Below are 18128 nucleotides of genomic sequence, written 5' to 3'. Positions count from 1 at the left end.
TTATTTGAGTTAGGTTGACTTAGTTGAATGCTGTGGATACTCTGTACTTAAATGCGTCAGGTGTCACGGCCCAGAAGAGCCGGTGGAAGGGCCTGTGGGAACAGACGGCCGCGTTAGAATGGCACACCCCGTCCCATCGGAGCGGGCGGGGCCGCGGGCGCTGCGTGTGGAGGGCAGTCCTGCGCTCACGCCCTCGGACCTGCTTCCCTTTCTGCCTGGTCGGGGCCGTCAGGGATTTCTGCTTTGCAAATGCAAGTGTCACTTTTAAGACTTGATGTCATTGTCACAGTGATTCACACGTGGGCCATTGTGGGCGAATCTTTAGTGAGTAACATGTTTGGGATGAGTATTATGAAAAGTTTACTTTCTTGAAATTAGAAAAACTTGACTATTTCTATTTTCAGATGTCTTCATACCAATGATACATTTGATTTATGTGTTGAGGTGTAAGTTATTTGAAAGTTAAAGGTAGTTACAGGAGGAAATACAGTAATGAAATGCTAGAAAAGCAGTCAAAACGGCGACAGGGTAGTTCCAAATCCTGGGGTTTCCCAGCGACCTTTCCGTATGGGTTCCTCCTGGAATCCCGGTGTGCTCTGAGAACAGGCACTGTCTGTGCGGTTACTCCCCGGGGGAGGGGTGCTTTGGGGTCCAGCGTGTGGTCGGCCTGGTGAGTGCTCCACGGGAGCTTGAGAAGCACGTGCGACCTGCTGCTGTCGGATGACGCCGTCTGTGGTGTCAGCGCCGTGAGTTGGGGGTGCCGCTGGTTCAGCTCTGTGCCCGCTGGCCCGTCTGCTGGCGCTGTCCCTCTGACGGGGCGGGCTGGCGTCTCCCGCCATCGCCGCGGGGTCTCCTGTCTCCCTGCAGTTCTGTCCGTGTCTGTCTCCTGTGCTTGGACGCTCCGTGGCTAGGAGCTGGCGTGTGCAGGGTGGTCGCACATCTGGGAGGACGGGCCTGCTGTCAGGAGGTGACACCCTGGCGTTTCCCTGCTCTGCAGGCTGCCGTGTCCGAAGTGAACGGAGCTTCTCCCGCTTCTGATTCGTGTTAGTACAGGGTACGTCCATCCCTTCACTTTGGACTGAGAGGGCTCTTTGAACTCACAGGGGGTTTCTTATGAACACACATATACATTTGGGTCTTGCTTCTTATGTAATCTGATCATCTCTGTCATTTCATTGGTATATTTAAACCATTTAAAGTGATTTTTTAAAATATATATCTATTTTCAAAGTTTTTTTTTTAATTGATTCTTAAATCAATTAAAATGCCCAACCAACTGAGCCACACTGGGCAGGGCTGAGTGTGTTTGGAGTGAGAGCAGCCATGTGTGCAGTTTCCTAATGTTAGTGTGTGTGCTGCCAAGCGAGCACGGTCGCGGTTCCTACTTGGTACCGGGGCTTCTTTTTCTGCCTTTCCCTCTGACTGAGTTCGCTGGTTCCATTTCCTCTCTTCTCTTAGTATGTCAGTTATCCTTATTTTGAAAATTTTTGACAGTTGTATTAGAAGGTACATTTTAACTAATCTAAGTCTCCTTCTTCGTGTGTAGTGTAGGCACCTTTTAACAGATTATTCCCAACCCCGCCCTCCCATCCCTTGCGATGCACTGTCATTATTTTCATTATTCCATAGTCACCAATAGTGCCTTGTTGCTATTATTACTTTAAACAAAATTGTATTTCACTTAATTAATAAGAAATACCAGAGATTTTATTTTACTTTTTATTTATTCCTTCTCCGTTGCTCTCCCTTCTTTATGTAGATCCAAGTTTCTGACCTATATTATTTTATTTCTGTCTGAAGAAAATCTTTTAACATTTCTTGCAGGGCAGGTCTGCTGGCGATGCGTTCCCTCAGGTTTTGTTTGTCTGAGGAAGTATTTATTTCTCCTTCACTTTTGAAGGATAATTTCGCTGGATACAGAATTCTAGGTTGGTGGGGTTTTTTTCTTTCAACATTTTAAACATATTTGACTTCACTCTTGTCTTACTCAATGGTTTCTGATGAGATGTCCTCTGTGATTCTTGCCCTTGTTTTATAAATACACGGGTTCCTTCTCTCCCCGCCGCAGCTGCTCTCGAGATTTCCCTGTTGTCTTTGGCTTCCTGCAGTTTGTATATGATGTGCCAAGGTGTGCATTTTGGGGTGTTTGTTCTATTTAGTATTCCCTGAGCTTCCTGGATCTTTGTTTAGTGTCTGTCATTAATTTTGGAAAAGTCTCAGCATTATGGCTTTAAATATTTCTTCTGTCCTTTTTTTTTCCTTCTGGTGTTTCAGTTACTGTATGTTGCATCTTTTGAAATTGTCCCACAATTCTTGGATGTTTTGTTCTGTTTTTTTTGTGTGTGTGTGTGTGTGTGTTTGTTTGTTTTTGGTGATGGTGGTGCATTTTTATTCTTGTTTCTCCTTGCATTTTCATTTGAGAAGTTTCTATTGACATATCTTGAAGCCCACTGATTCATTTCTTGGTTGTGTCCATTCTACTGATCAGCTAGCTCATCAAAAGCAGAATTTGTTTCTCTTAACAGTGTTTTTTACTTCTAGCATTTCTTTTTTATTATTTCTTAGAGTTTCCATCTCTTTGCATTACTCATTTGTTCTTGCATATTGTCTACTTTTTCCATTCAAAGCCTTAGCATAATAATCATTTTCAGTTTCCTGCCTGATAATTTTCAGCCGTTTTATTTTTTTATTCTCTCTCTACCCTTCTGTCCTGTCTCTCTGAACCTCTGATAAATCCTTCTAGTTCTGTTCTTCATTCTGAAGCTCGCCTTCCTATTTCTTATCTCCTTATCTTCCAGTCCATTCTGAGAACCTTTTTGGATCAGTCTCCCAGTTAAGTGATTCTGTTATTGTGTATAACTTAAGTTTTGAGTTTTTAATTCCAACTCTAATTCTTAATTCTAAGCTTCAGTATTTATTTTTCAAATATATTAGCAACTTTTTATAGACTCCTGTTCCTTGATCGCTTTCACCTTTTGCACTCGGATGTCGAGATTAAAATTACTCTTTGAATGTATCAATAATTTGAAATATTAAAAATCCAAATAAATAAGTTTGTATGAAAAGAAACTCCAGTTTTTTATTCTACTGCCGCGCTTTGTAAACTCTGGGGTATTTAAAAAATTAAATCCCGAGTAGAATAAAGGAATCGAGAAAAAAGCAAGCGAGTGCAGAGGGTTCAGCCTTTTACATGTAGTCGTTCTGTGTTTGAACGAAACCTGGAGGATGTAGACCTGCTTGTTGCTTCTGCTGCTGTGTTGCTTCCTTCCATGTGCAGGAACTCTTGAGCACGAGGTCTTGTTTTGTGCATCCTCCTCTGTGAGAAATCAGTCCCCGCCCTCAGGAGGGGGTGCTTCCTCAGAAGTAGGCTTCTGTGTGCTGGCATGAGGTGCCCCAGGGGCACGGACCCACCTGGGCCCCCAGCTCCCCTGCCTGCAGGACCACGGATCTGTCCCCCAGTCCCCCGTCACTACAGTGTAATCTGGGCCGTGAGCCCCTGGAGCAGCCGTTTTCCTACCCACCTCCACCTGGCCCTGGTTTTCCTTGTCATGTTGTCATTTCTTTGTCAAAGGCTTTCCTTGCTTTCTCTGTGGCTCGACACTTGTTACAGAGTGTTTTGTGCCATTTATCCCCCTTAGTGGACAAAGCCCCAGCAGAGGGGAACTGCGCATGACCTTCCAGAGAAGCGCAAACATGAGCTGCAGTGGCGGGAGGGGCGGGGCGGGGCAGTTCACCCCGGGCCTCCCACCTGCCCCAGGAGCAGTGGGTCATGGCTGCAGGGCCAGACTCTGGACTGGCATCCGAGGCTCCCAGCTTTAGTCCCATCCTTTCTGTCTGGAAAACATGGGAGCATTCACCACGCCAGCAGCGGGTCTAGGGGTGAAGTGGAGAGAGGTCTTGCATTCTGCACGGGACCCTGAGGGCTATTTGGAGTTGGTCTCCGGGTTGCCCTCGGAGGCTGCGATGCGTCCAGGGGAGCTGCTGAAGTGGCCGCTCGTGTCTGTCACCTCCCTCCTGGGTCACTCAGCACACCCCCTGCAGAGTGTTTGGTCAAGTTCATGGCAGTGCAGATGGGAATTGGAGGGAGAGGAAACTCTTTAGCCACGAGGGCCATGGTGGCTGCACTCGGGGGCCCTGTGGGGCCCTGTGTCTGCATTTTGTCTCAGAGGCCGTGCTCGGTTCTGGCCTGAGAACTGCACACCAAGCCGAGCTGTTGCCCCTTTCCCGCCTCTGCCGGCGTGGGGGCGCTTAGGAGGAAGAGGCACTCGGTGGCAGGCGTCCCGCCCGTGTGGCCTCGCTCTGTTTGAATGCTCACTGTGGGCAGTCCCTCCCGTGCGTGTGTCCGTGGCTCGCCATCTTCTGCACCTGTCCACGTGGCTCTGGGGCCGCCTGGTCGTGTGCGTGACCTCAGAGAGCGGCTTAGTGAAGGCGTCTGGTTGGCTGGGTGCGTGCATGCGTCGGAGCTGGCACTTAAAGCAAAAGGTTTGTTTTCTTGTGAATCACTTCTGTCTCAAGAGTGGAGAGCAGTTCAGCACTTGTGTTCGTGAAGCGGCGTGGAGCCCTGGAGGAATCGGGGTCTGAGGCAGTAGCCCCCCACGGGAGGGACTTCTTTCAGGCGTGGATCACGGGTGTGCTGCCCGGCGTGCGGCCCAGAAACGGAGCCTGGCAGGGCCGGACTTTCTGAAGGAAGCCACAGGTGTCGAGGTCGGTCGGTGTCTCGTGCAACAGCATGCATGCAGACCAGCCTGCCGCTGCCCCGAGCTGCCTGTGGACGGATAGCTGGGCCTCCTGTTCTCAGAGGATTTGCTTAGAGGAGGGTGTGAACGCATGAGGAGCCATAGTGTACGTCTCACGGCCGGCCCCTTACTTCTCCAGGCTGAGCTCTGCTCTGCGCTCCTGCGCGGAGAATAGAACCAGTGTGCCCTGGCCCCCGCTGTCAGGAACCTCAGTCTCAAGAGAAGACAGAAACGTGCTCAGACCTGACAGTCCAGTGCTGTGATGGACCGCAACAGAAACTGTAGGTGCCAAGCAGGAAAGCCATCGTGAAGAGGGAAATTAGCTTGGAGCCCGTCGGTTGGTTTTGCAGAGGAGCTGAGGCTGGGGTAGGGTTTTGGAGGGTAAGCAAGAGCTCTCTGGACCCATGTGGTTGTGGGTCCAGGTTGTCAGCCAGGCTTTCTCGAGGTGAAACCAGGCCACCCCGCCGTGTCTGGGGTGCTTGGGAAGTGCTTGAGAAGAAGCTGTGGAACCCTGGAGGTGCTTCCGTTGTGCCAAGTTCACCAGCTGGGCTGGCGAGGCAGCGCCGCCTCTCGGAGCACACGTGCGCTGGGAGAAGCCGCTGGTTCCACCTGCTGGGCATTCTGCCCCTGAGCAGAGTGTCTTCCAGGCTCAGAACCTGCCAGTCAATGACTTTCCATCCGTCCTTCTCAGCTCGGCAGCTCGTAGTGTGCCTCTCGTCTGCGGACGTACCGTCTTGTTCTCTCTGCCCGGGGGTCCCCTGCAGGGCGGCAGCTCAGGCTCCCACTGTGACCCTGGGCGGCCGCTGCAGGCCTGTGTCTTCCCACTTTCAAGCCTCGAGTCTCGTTATGGTTCACCCTGCATCTTGGCCTCCCTGTGCCCGGTCAGGTCAGGAGGGCACACACCGCCACCTGGAGTGACACCTGGGAGGGCAGCAGAGCCCGAGGGGGTGCGTCTGTGTGTGGGGACCACAGTCCTGGGGGGAATGGTCCACATACACAGCTCCGAAGGCTCACTGTGGGCCAGCAGTGTGCTGAGCACTGGGCATGCGCTGTCTGCTTCCGTCCCTCCACAGCCCCTGGAGGTAGGAGTTTGCAAATTACTTAGGAGAAAACGAAAGCACAGAAAGATGCAGTGATTTGCCCAAGGTCACACAGCTAGTAAAAGGGCAAGCTGGCATCTGAACCCTTGGGACTGCAGCCTGAAGGCTGCGAATGGGACCAGAGTTCACAGCCAGCTGCGTCCCTGACACTTGCCAGGAAGGAGCCAGACGCCCAGTCCCAGCTGTCCCGACAACACCAGGCTTCCTCTGTCATCCGTGTCTTTGTGGCCGGCACTTGGCCATTTCTCATCCTTTCCTCTGTGGCTCACTCGCCCACCTGCCCAGGTGGGTCTTCCTCATAACCCGACCAGGTCCTCGCCCCCGCTGCTTACCACCCTCTCTAGCTCCCTAGTCCCCTCGGCACAAAAGTCATACAGTTATCTCCTTTGGCCCCTGTGCCCCTCCCCCTCCGTTCCCCCTTCCTCTCTCCCCGGCCAGGCCCCCAGGGGTCTGCCAAACCATCACCTGCTCTTGGGAATCCTTCCAAACCCAGTCCCCCTCCCCGCCGCACTCGAGTGTACCGCACTGTGCTCGTGTGTGTCCCAGAGCGGGGGCTCCCAGGCGTGGTTCCCAAGGGCAGGCTGAGCTTTAGGGGGCGGCCCTGGGCCTAGGGCTGCTGGGAAAAGCCGAGGGCCCGGCCTTGGCAGGGAACCGGGCGGCCCGCTCCCTCCTGAGGCTGGCAGAATTGGAGGGAAGGCAGGCATTGAACCAGGGGCACAAGTCAGTCTGGAACGCTGAGCGCGAGAAGTGCTGAGAGGGAAAACGGTGGCTTTCTTGTGTTTAACGGAAGGCCCCCGTCTTGGTCTTGGTCAGGTGGTGAGGCCAAAGTCAGAGATGGCTTCTCTGAGGAAGGGACATGCAGGCCTGAAGGGTGACTGTCAGCAGTGAGACCGAGAGCTGAGGGCGTTCTAGAACATGGACACGGCATGAGTGAAGGTCCGGGTCGAGGAGGAGCTGGGAGTTTGAGGACCAGAAGGCCAGTGTGTCCAGGGCCTGGGTGAGCAGGAAGGACAGCTGGACCACGGCTACAATTGTGACCTCATCGGAAGAGCAGTGGACGCCACTGGCCAGCTGAAGCAAGGGAGTCAGCGCCCTCGTTACATCCAGAAAGCTCCCTGGACGCGGGGAACAGCCCTGGAGGCGGTGCGGCTGGAGGGCGCCTGCTCCTCCCGGGGACGGGCCTGCCCGCAGGGCCTGGGGCGTCCGAGCAGCACAAACCGAGTAGTTCTTCCGATGCACGCCCTTTGCCCACGGGAGAGCACCGTGTAAGGGTGTTGCCGTGTTTTGATCAGCGATTCCAGGGTTGACTTTTCAGCAGTGATAATTCCAGTGTCAGGCGGAGTAAGCCCGAGGAGCAGGGCTGACGCCAGTGCCCACACTCACCGTGTGGCGAGGGCAGTGTTAGAAGCTGCTGAGCTCCCAGGCTGCTGCATGTTTCTTGAGGCTTCGGCTGCTTTCACATCCCCACCTGGTTTAAGCTGGACCTGTGGTGTAGACTCGCTACCGGCTCTGTAAGACGTGTTCGCCGGGACAGCTGTCACGGCGAGCGCGTCCCCCAAGGCTTCCAGAAATGACTCGTCTGTCTGTAGCCTAACTACCTGGGTAAGCAGGTATGAATGTCGATATGTGATTAGAACTTTTTTCTTGTAGGCTTTACCGCCAGCACCTGTTCAGAATCACACAAATAAGCATCAGGTATTCAATGCATCTCTTCAAGACCATATTTACCCGAGCTGTTTTGGGACTACTCCAGAGTGGAATAGTTCTAAGTTTATAAGTCTGTGGGGATCAGAAGTGATGAATGATAAGAACTGGAGTCCTGGCACTTTCTTGCCAGATACAATTTCTGGTAAGGAACCTGTTAAAACTTTATTCAAGTTTTCAAGTGATCCGAGCTGAGGGGATGGCCATCTGGCTGTGTTCTCCCATGGGAGCCCCGAGGGTGGGCCCGCCATGCTGCCCCTGCCTCCACGTCGGTCACAGCCACGGCCCCTGGCATGGCTGATGCCCAGCTCTGCTGCCGAGTGCTGCCGAGCGTCTTGTCTCCAGGGTTCAGGTTCGGCCACTGGTTCTCGAGCAGGGGTGGCAACAGACATGGCCCAGTGCACGGGTGGGCAGCAGTGCCACAGCCGACTCAAGTGTTGTCACTTACCTTCCTTTTCTCCTTTTCTGTACTGACCCTTCATGGGATTTGTCCCTCTAACCAGCTCCGCCCTCCCAGCCGCTGAGGTGCAGCTGTCCCTTCAGAGCCGGGCGCCTGAGGGGCTGCTACGTACGCGTCACCTCTGTCTTCATGTGGTTAGAGCCCCTGGCAGTCCCACGCCCAGCCCCTGCATGTGCTCAGAACAGCAAGCTAGACTGGCCATCCGTCTGGTCTGTGCCTGGAAAGGGTTTCTAGCTGTGTGACCTTGGGCAAGTTGCTTAGCCTCTCTGAGCCTCAGTTCTTCATCTTTAGGATGGGAATAGTACTACCGAGCTCAGAAGGCAGTTTTAAGACATAAAAGAAAATAACTTCTGGAAAGCACCTAGCTCAGGGGTGGACACATCGCAGGTGCTCAGGGAATCTTCGTTTTCCATAAACGCTAGATGACTAGGGCCACCCCAGGGGAGCGCTCACTGCGGGCAGCCCCAGTGTGGAGAGTGTGTCTGCGAGTTCTCGTGAGCCTTAGCGAACTGCTCTTCTCCGGAAGCCTTCATTCTCCCTTTTGTCTCTGAAGGGAGTGATGTCTTGGGGCCAGCGTTCTCAGAAACAAGGCCCGACGCCCTCCCGCCGCCGAGCAGCGGCTCGCCCACCGGCCTGGACTGCAGAGAGAAGAGGAGCGCCGCCAGGAGGAAGTGCCTGTACAGCTTCCAGGACGCCTTCATGGAGGCCAACAAGGTGGTGATGGCCACCTCCTCGGCCACCTCCTCCGTGTCCTGCACGGCCACCACGGTGCAGTCCAGCAACAGCCAGTTCAAAGTGTCGTCCAAGAGGCCTCCTTCCTTAGGTAAGGCTGCTGCTGGCGGGGCGGCGCCCGGTGTTCGCGGCATCTCCCGACGCCCTTGGCTGGCCCGGCCCGAAGAATCCCACTGTCACATGTCCTCTGGGGCTCGGCCACATGGGTCCTGCCTTTCATCTCTCCCTGCTGTTGTGAGCACAGTCGTCTAAAAGCAGAACCTCGTGGACAGGGTGCCTGTGGCATCGCTGGGGTGCAGGCGGTGTGCTGTCACACTCGGACCCGAGCCCGCAGGAGAGCAGAGAGCAGGGAAGCCGTCAGACGGGCAGGTGGCGGGGCACGGGAGCTGGCTCAGGGCCCTCGCTGGCCGGCGGGGAACAGTGCACAGCACAGAGTGTGGGAGCGGCTCCCAGCACACGGCGGAAGGGCGGAGTCCTGGTGCTCAGGAGGGCCTGGGTGGGGGGCGGCTGCTGCCTGGGGACGGGAAGATCCTGGTCACTGTGTGAGCAAGAGCGAGGGAAGGGGGAAGCCGGGTGACGGCCCTCCGTGGTGGTGAGAACCTTGGCTGTCCGTGTGGGGAACACGGTGCCCCTGCCGGGAGCAGCTCCCACGGGTGCTTGGCAGCCGCCCTGCACACCTGCCTGGGTGTAGCCTCACGCCCACGGAGCAGCTGACAGGTGCTTCCTGGGCGGTCAGATAGGAGGGTGCAGCATGACCTTGGCGGGGTGCGTGCCCAGGGCATGTCAGCTCAGTCTGACCCGCGGCCGCCGCGGCCGCTGCTGACGGCTGCTCTGCCCAGAGGAGGTCGGGGCTGTGAGAGGCAGGCCGGGTTGGGGCGGGGGGGCTGTCCAGGATCCAGAAGGTCCTTCCTGGTGGTGTGGTGCGATGTGCTGTGTGGTCACGGTGACATGCGGCCTCTCGGGAGCCCGTGCCAAACAGCACGTGGGGGCGTGTGTGTCAGGAATGAAGGAAACGGGACAAATGGTAACTAGTCATGAATCCAGGTGAAGGGTTTTGGGTATTTTTTTGACTGTTTCCTTCAACTTTTCTATAGATTTTAACCTATTTAGACAAAAAACATTGGTAAAAAGTCTTAAAAGGAGCATGGGCGTGTCTGACCTGAGCTGTTGGCTCGACTCCATGTCTGCCGCAGGTGAGGCCTTCCACGGCATCGGCAAGGAGGAGCACCGGCACGCGGGGCCCGCCGCCCCGAGGAGCAGCCCCACCGGCCTGGCGCCGCTGCCCGCGCTCGCCCCCGCCCCCCTCGCACCAGCCTCCACGCCTCACCTGACCAACCTTGCGGCCCCCGCCTTCCCCAAAACCGCAGCCACCTCTCCTGGGTTTGTGGACACGCGCAAGAGCTTCTGTCCTGCTTCGGTCGCCCCCCCGACCCCCAGCACGGACGGCCCCATCAGCGCGCCTCCAAGCGTGTGCAGGTGAGCCAGGTCCTGGAGGTAGAGGCCAGGACACGATGGAGATGGGTGCCGCGCACCCTGACACGGGAAGAGCTGTGGGAGCTCTGTCCCCTGGCGCCGGGCGGGTGGCTGGCCCATGCCATGCGGCCGGAGGGCGGACACCTGCAGGGCCGGGCGGGGCTGCTGCGTGGGAGGGTGAGCAGACCCCACCCGATCCATCAGTGTCTTTCAAGTTGTACTTGTTCACTTTGAGCAAAGTACAACACAGCACCCTCTTGACGGCTTTGTTTTGTTTTAAGTGTGTTTTATTGATTTTAGAGAGAGGAAGGGCTGGGCGAGGGAGAGGGACATCTGTCGGTTGCCTCCCATAGTCACACCCTGACCGGGAACCACATCCCCACCTCCTGGTGCACCGGACGACGTTCAGCCACCGGAGCCGCACGGGCCGGGCTGGGCAGTTCACTTGTTTGTTGTTGTTGTTGTTTTTCTTAAGGTGAGTGTGTGCGTGTAAGTCACGCGTGTGTTGTTTTTAATTCTCACCGAAGACATGTTTGCATCGTTTTAGAGAGAGAGGAGGGGAGAGCGCAAAGAGAGAGAAACATCCATTGGTTTCCTCCCGCACGTGCCTCCCCTGGGACCACACCCGCAGCCGCTGTCTGCCCCCGCCAGAATCGGACCCTCCGCCTTGCGATGGACGGGACCGCGCTCCCGCCAGCTGAGCCGCACTGGCCAGGCTGGGCAGTTGTATTTGAAGACAGTTTTTGTTACCTTTGAACTTGCCCGTTTAAAGCCACCTCCCACCCCCAGGGGAAAGTGGTGGTGGGGACAGGAGAGAGACGGTGCGACCACCCGCCACACGTGCCGCCTTGCCCCACTGCCGCCCAGCCCGACGTGGCCCCACGTCCGTGTGGCCCTGGTTCTGGCTGTGAGGGGCAGAGCCTGTTGGGGTGGCTGCTGGCTGACAGGCCCGTGTGCGCTCTCGCAGTGACCCGGACTGCGAAGGGCACCGCTGCGAGAATGGCGTCTACGACCCGCAGCAGGACGACGGGGACGAGAGCGCCGACGAGGACAGCTGCTCCGAGCACAGCTCCAGCACCTCCACCTCCACCAACCAGAAGGAGGGCAAGTACTGCGACTGCTGCTACTGTGAATTCTTCGGGCACGGCGGGGTGAGTGCCGCGGGGACGGCGGGGACGGCCGTGCCAGTGGCGGGGGGCGGGGCAGTGCGTGACCGTCGGGGCGTTCGCGGGCTGCGACGCCAGGTGGAATTCCGGGGACTTACTTGCAACATAGTTCAAGGCGGGGTCTGGTCTCCAACAGCAGCTCCACTGCTAGGTTGTCCTCACCTGAAGGTAATGAAACACGGGCCCAAAGACCGAGCTGCAAGGCTTCATCACGGCGTTTGTGCCTGTGGGTGAGTTGACGATAGCCGGTTGGATAGGGGTCCACTGAGTGCCCGCTGTGGGCAGCCCGGCGTCCGGTCTGTCAGCCGCCACGCGGGGACACGTGTGCCACGGTTGGCTTCCCGGTTTGCACACAAAGGGCATTGACCCCGGTGGGCGTGGACCAGGACGCGCCAGCCCTCCAGCGGCGGCCGCGGGCACGTGGGCCTTTAGCTCCTGCTCCTCTCCGCCGGCGTGCTTGGGGGCTGGGCTAAATCGGGGCCGTGGCCGGGAGGGCAGCTCTTGTCCTTTCGCGCTGAGCGCCACGCCTGCCGCGGGTACAGATACAGGGTGGCCGTGGGCACGACCGGAGGGTGCCCACACCGTTCACACAGGAGATGACCAGTGCGTGTACTTAGTTCTTTCTGACTTAAAAGCACTCACTTTTATCCAGAGCTGCATCTAACTCCCCAGCTCTTTTATGAATATGTAGATTTCCTTTTTTCCGGCCGTTTGTTTCCTTATTTCCTTATTTTTTTGTGTGTAACGTGGGTAACGAGAAAAGCTTTCCTTTGGGGAACAGCCTGCGGTTCATCTTCCCAGTCGCTGAGACTGAAGCTCACTGAGTCCCGTCTCCTTTCCCGTCTCAGCCTCCGGCCGCGCCGACAAGCAGGAACTACGCCGAGATGCGGGAGAAGCTGCGCCTGCGGCTGACCAAGCGGAAGGAAGAGCAGCCGAAGAAGGCGGGCCCGCTGTCGGAGCGGGAGAGCGTGGTGGACCACCGCCGGGTGGAGGACCTGCTGCAGTTCATCAACAGCTCCGAGCCCAAGCCCGTGAGCAGCTCGCGCGCCGCCAAGCGGGCAAGGCACAAGCAGAGAAAGGTAGCCAGGGCGGGCGCTGTGAGGCGGGCGTGGAGCCACTGCCCTGGCGCAGCGCGGCTTCCACAGCCCCTGCCTGGCTGGCTGAGTGCAGGCTGCTGGGAGCCCCACGCTGTGTCCAGGACGCACCGTCCCCTTCGTGTTGTGGCTGTTGGGGGACCCACACCAGCTCAGCCTCGTGCTGGCCAGCAGGCGGGCGCAGCCCTCCGCCTGTGCCAGGGGAGCAGAGGAAGGGGGTGGCCGTGGGCTTTGGAAGAGTGGCTGAACGAGTGACTCTGATCGGCGGGGACAGGGCCTTGGCTCCGGGGCCGTCCGCGTGGAAGAGGCCCAGCTCGTGGCATTGACGTCGAAGGTGGCGGGTGAGGTGATGGCCGTTGCGGGCGGCCCTGGGCAGTTCCCACCTCACCTCAGGGCTGGGGTGTGGCAAGGGCAGGCCCACCCAGTGGTGGTGTGACTGGACTTGACCTGAGGTCCAGCGAGTGAGTGGAGCCCTCAGGGACGGTGCTAGTCCTGCGAGGTGTCCTGTCCTTCCTGGTCGCCTCTCCTCGGACCCGGCCCAGTTCTGGAGGGCTCCCCTCGGAGCCCCGGGCAGCAGGCCAGCCGTCGCCCTTGTGCAGCCACCTCGGGGCGTCAGGCCCGGGGCCAGCCCTCAGCAGGCAGGTCGGGCCGAGGAGGCGGGAGCGGGCGAGGGCGCCGTGCGGTCAGGCAGAGCTGAGGCAGGCCCGCAGTCCTCCCGGCTCCGCAGCCGCACGTGGCGCTCGGCCTGTGCTTGTCCTGCTGAGGGGCAGGCCCGCCAAACCTGTGGGGCTCGGCCCGAGCAGCCCTGCCTGGCTGCCAGCACTCGCCAGGGACTTGGGGGAGCCCGTTCCGCTCCAGGAGACCTGGGTCTGCAGAGCCCACAGGAGTGGGGCGAGCGAGGGTGCCGCCCTCGGAGTGCCCTGCCTCTCGAGGGGTCCAGGGCCTGGGACGTCCTGTGCAGTCCCCGAAGCCTCCAGTGGCTCTGTGCGGTCAGGGCACCCCGCCTTCGTCTCCGGCCTCTGTACTGCAGCCAGTCGGCACCCAGACTGACGCCACAGCCCCTTCCGGCCACGTGGTCCCCTCCGCACCCCCTCACCCTGTGCTCTACCGAGCACCCCATTGGACCGGACCGCATGCCCCAGCCCACGGGTCGGCTTTGTGTCTCCCTCCTGGTCGGCTGTGGAAGTGAAGGCGGCACACGGGCTGTGGGTTCACTGTAGCCTCGTCCTGGGGGTCCCGGCGCTGCGCCAGGATGCACTGCCAGCCGACCCCAGGCCCCTGCGGCAGCGGGGCTTCGGTTGTGGAATTAGCTTTTTAAAACGCGTCATTTGACTTTTAACATCATTTCATATTAAGCTTTTTCTAATAGATAACTAAATTAGGTCTTAATTTAATGCCTACCGAAATGTAGGAAGTAGCTTAAGCTGGGAAGGGCCTTTTCGTTTCCTGTCAAGTGGTTTTTGCCGGACCGTCCGAGAGGCGCCCTCTTTGGGGCTCTCGTTTGTCACTAAAGAGCAGGCCCCGTTTCCGTTTGTGCTCCCCGGGTAGGCGTCCCTAACGGAGGGAGTCTTCCCTCGATGCAGAGCCACGTCCGGACGTGGCATAAGCAGGAGGCCCCTGCTGTCAGCGCGCCCCGCGGCGTGGAAAAGCCATTGCTCCGGGCACACTGGTGACAGCAGCTCGGCGTGTCGGCTACGGCCAGGCTGGGAGGGGTTAGTTCCTAGTGCACATGTTTGCATGTCCTGTGGATGCTCAGAAAGCCTCAGCCTTCACCTGGGCAGGTGCGTGCTGTGCACGGTCGTGTGCCGTTGGCTGTCACCTCCGTGTGCAGCAGGCGTGGGGGCGGGTAGGCAGCAGCTTCCACCTGTTTTACATGCCTGGTCAGTGGCTGTGAGGATTAACTGCCACCTTCCCCACATAAAGTAAGTCTGTGTGTCGAATAACTTGGGGTAGATACGTTTTAGTAAGAGCTTTTGGCTTACTATAGCCCCTTTCATGGTTTATATTCTTTTTTTTAACTTTTAAAAAACTAATCTTTATTGATTTTAGAGAGAGAGAAAGGGAGAGGAAGGGAGAGAAAGATAGAAACATCGACGAGAGAGAAACATTGATTGGCTGCCTCTTGCACGCCTCCTACTGGGGACTAAACCCGAAACTTGGGCATGTGCCCTGACTGGGAATCCGACCGGTGCCTCTTGGTACATGGGACACGATCAACCACTGAGCCACGCTGACCAGGCAGGGTTTCTCTTCTTACTGTGTGATTCATCTTTTAAGTTCTCCTTTTTCCAGATGTGTTACTTTTTGACCACTTGCTGATGTCTCAGACAGCCTTCTCTTTCCGCCTGGCAGCTGGAGGAGAAGGCGCGCCTGGAGGCGGAGGCCAGGGCCCGGGAGCACGAGCAGGTCCGCGAGGAGCAGAGGCAGCAGGAGCAGGAGCAGGAGGAGGAGCGGCTCACGGCGGAGCTGCAGCGGCTGCAGGAGCTCCAGAAGCTGCGCGCCGTGAAGAAGAAGAAGAAGGAACGGCCGAGGAAGGACTGTCCCAAGCTGAGCATGCTCGCTGGGGCTCTGCAGGCGGCAGCGGAGGCCCTGCCTGACTCTGTGCACATGCACAACGGCTCCCTCGAGCAGAACGAAGAACCGGAAACCTCACCGCACTCCCCGTCCACACACGCCAACCACACAGAGCCCGGGCCGGAGGCCGAGCCCGCGGACAGCAGGGACTCCAAGCTCCTCCTGCCCGAGGGCGTCAGTGGGAAGCAGCAGGAGCCGCTGTCCTTTCTCCTGGACATAATGCATCACCACAAGGAGGGCGCTGGCAAGCCGAAGCCAAAACAGGCCGGGCGGGCCGGCAGCGAGGCTGGCAGGAGGCCCGCGGAGCCCCCCAGAGCCTCTGAGAGCCAGCCCCGGCCCCGGCCTCAGACTGAGCCGAAGGCCAAAGCGCTCGACCTCCCTTCCCTGGCGGAGCAGAAGCGAGAGGAGAGGAAAGCCAACAGCAACAACAACAACAAGAAGCAGCTGAACCACGTCAAGGAGGGCCAGGCGAGCCCGGGCCCCTCGGAGCCCGCCTGCCCCGGCGAGCCGGCGCCCAGCAGCAAGCCGGTGCCGGCCGACTCCCCGCAGCCCCGCGGCAAGAGCAAGAAGAGCCGGAAGAAGAAGGGAGACAGGGCCGGCAGCTCGCTCGGTGAGTCGGGGCGTCTGGCGGCCACGCCTGTGGCTCGCTCTGTGATGCGAGAGCAGTGCCGCCGTGTCCCGCCCGCGTCGGGGTTCTCATTGTCGGGGTTCCAGAGCCCTCGCCTGCACGGCCTGGCCCGGCCTCGAGGATGGGCTGGGGCCTCCTGGCAGCCCTCTGGTCTCATGCTTTTTGGGGGAGTGCCTTGATAATGCTTGCTTTCCTCTGTGGAAATCGGTCTAGTTAGTATTTCTCTAGTGAGTTTAAGTTTGGTAAACTGCATATCCATAGTAAATTACCCTTTCCAACTGGATTTTCTAATTTATTTACAGAGATGTCTGCATAAATAATTTGTTCATTTTGTAACTTTTTGATCAGCCACGGAAGCAGGGTGGCTGCGATGAGACTTGTGGTGAAGTGTCATGAAAACGACGCCATGCAGGCCAGGCCCTGGTGGAGACTCAGACGCGGGAGCCTGGCGGGGCGGGGCGGGGTGGGGAGCACCCGAGCAGTAGCTGTGGGGGTGGTGGGGTTCATGAGGAACTTGCCAGAACTTGCTAGCAGGACACAAAGTCTGACTTGAGAGTGAGGAAGGAGGTGGCTTGCAGCAGCCAGGGGGTGCGGTGGTGCCCGCTGGGGGTCAGATGCTTGAAGGGCGGATGCACAGGGGGAGACGCTCAAGACGGAGCTCAGGAAGGAGGTCCAGGAGGGTCGGGTTTGGGGGTGTGGGGTCCAGGTGTGGTTGAAACCACAGGGACCCTGGCGGCCAAAGGTGTGGGCCAGCGGACGAAGAGCCAGCAGGGCTGTCTGCGGGCAGGTGTGGTCACGTGGCCATGCGCGTCCTTAGGGGAAGCTTTTCCCGGGTCTGTGAGCTCAGGTGTGAAGGCCCTCGCCCTGTGCTGTCGCCGTGGGAGTGGTGGCGGCTGTTGCGCACCTAAGCCACACCCGGTCACGCTACTGGGAAGTCAGAGGCAGGATTAGCCTCCGCATATGGTCCGGGAGGTCTGCGGGGAGCTGGGGGCCTCGCCTCGCCGACCTCGTGCTGAGACTGTGCCCGAGCTCACGCAGCCCGCTGTCCTGACTGCAGCTCAGACGGCGCCTCGGGAAGGAGCCCTGCCGTTGGGGAGCAGCCGGGGCTTCCTGGTGAAGTCCGGGTGCTGCACTTAAAACCGGGGCCAGCAGAGCCGCTGCTGTTGGGTCCCGGGCCTCCTCCCTCCTCCTGTCCTCCCCACGGGGCCCTCCTGCCGGCAGCTGCTGGGGACAGCCTCCGGGCGGAGGGCTCAGGACCCCTCAGGCCTCTCCCATCTTGGGGACCGCTAGTTAATGGCGCCGCTCAGGGGATCGACCGCCAGCAAGATTTAGTTTGTGAAGTTGTTGCATTTAATAACATCAAAGCTCTGCTCTGTTCAGATGGCCCGCTCCTATCGTTTGACTTCCTCTTTCATTTCACAGATGATGTCTTTCTGCCTAAAGATATCGACCTAGACAGTGTGGACATGGATGAGACGGAGAGGGAAGTGGAATATTTCAAAAGGTGAGCGCCAGGACGGTGTGTCTGAGCGGCAGCGGCTGCCTGGCTCCCGCAGGCCCCTCCGTGGCCGGCAGCCCTGACAGCAGCTCTCCCACGTGGGAGGGCCCGGCACACGCACACTCACGTCCACTTCTCCCCTCCCCCCGTGTGCAGACGGGGTTACAGCAGTGCCTCCCAAAGGGTCCTGGGCCCACAGCGTAACCTGGGACGGGTGGCTCCCAGGCCGGAATCCGACGGAGGAGCCCAGTGTCTGTTCCCACAGCCTCAGGGGTGGCTCGTAGGAGAAAAGTGGCGGGTCTGGAGCACAGGCGGAGGGGAGCACAGGCGGAGGGGAGCACGGTGGCGGAGGGGAGCAGGGTGGCGGAGGGGAGCACGGTGGCGGAGGGGAGCACAGGCGGAGGGGAGCACAGGCGGAGGGGAGCACAGGCGGAGGGGAGCAGGGTGGTGGAGGGGAGCACAGGCGGAGGGGAGCACGGTGGCGGAGGGGAGCACAGGCGGAGGGGAGCACAGGCGGAGGGGAGCACAGGCGGAGGGGAGCACAGGCGGAGGGGAGCACGGTGGCGGAGGGGAGCAGGGTGGCGGAGGGGAGGGCGGAGGGGAGCAGGGTGGTGGAGGGGAGCACAGGCGGAGGGGAGCAGGGTGGCAGAGGGGAGCACAGGCGGAGGGAGCACAGGCGGAGGGGAGCAGGGGAGGGAGGGGAGCACGGTGTCGGAGGGGAGCTGGGTGTCGGCAGCAGGACCAGCCAGGTCATAGGGGCCTGGCCTGGGTTTGGGGCGGAGCTGTTCTCTGAGCGGGGCGGGGGCGGCGGGGCGGCGGGGGGGGGCGGGGGGGGGGGCAGCGGAGCGAGCGTCCTGGCTGCTGCTCTCCAGGTGAAGGAGCCTCACCAGCTCGGGTCTGCCGCGGTGGCACGGCCTCCCTCCCCGGACGGGCGGACGGGCGGACGGGCGGGGCTGCAGGTGC

At 58.9% G+C, this 18128-nt stretch overlaps 1 protein-coding gene across 2 annotated transcripts in view; it reads left to right on the top strand.

Annotated features, from left to right (window-relative positions):
* The window catches only part of FAM193A (family with sequence similarity 193 member A), a 107896-nt gene that overhangs the window by 88487 nt on the left and 1281 nt on the right, over positions 1 to 18128 (top strand). For both annotated transcript variants that reach the window (XM_054708558.1, XM_054708551.1), the window contains exons 13-19: positions 7487 to 7685; positions 8554 to 8823; positions 9926 to 10208; positions 11173 to 11356; positions 12220 to 12450; positions 14818 to 15649; positions 17090 to 17171. In XM_054708558.1, the coding sequence (XP_054564533.1) occupies positions 7487 to 7685; positions 8554 to 8823; positions 9926 to 10208; positions 11173 to 11356; positions 12220 to 12450; positions 14818 to 15649; positions 17090 to 17171 (2081 nt within the window). The remainder of the gene's footprint in view (positions 1 to 7486; positions 7686 to 8553; positions 8824 to 9925; positions 10209 to 11172; positions 11357 to 12219; positions 12451 to 14817; positions 15650 to 17089; positions 17172 to 18128) is intronic.

Source organism: Eptesicus fuscus, chromosome 2 (assembly GCF_027574615.1).
Source record: "Eptesicus fuscus isolate TK198812 chromosome 2, DD_ASM_mEF_20220401, whole genome shotgun sequence".
Taxonomy (NCBI): domain Eukaryota; kingdom Metazoa; phylum Chordata; class Mammalia; order Chiroptera; family Vespertilionidae; genus Eptesicus; species Eptesicus fuscus.
Note: the sequence above shows the minus strand (reverse complement) of the source record. Positions and strands in the feature narration are given on the sequence as shown.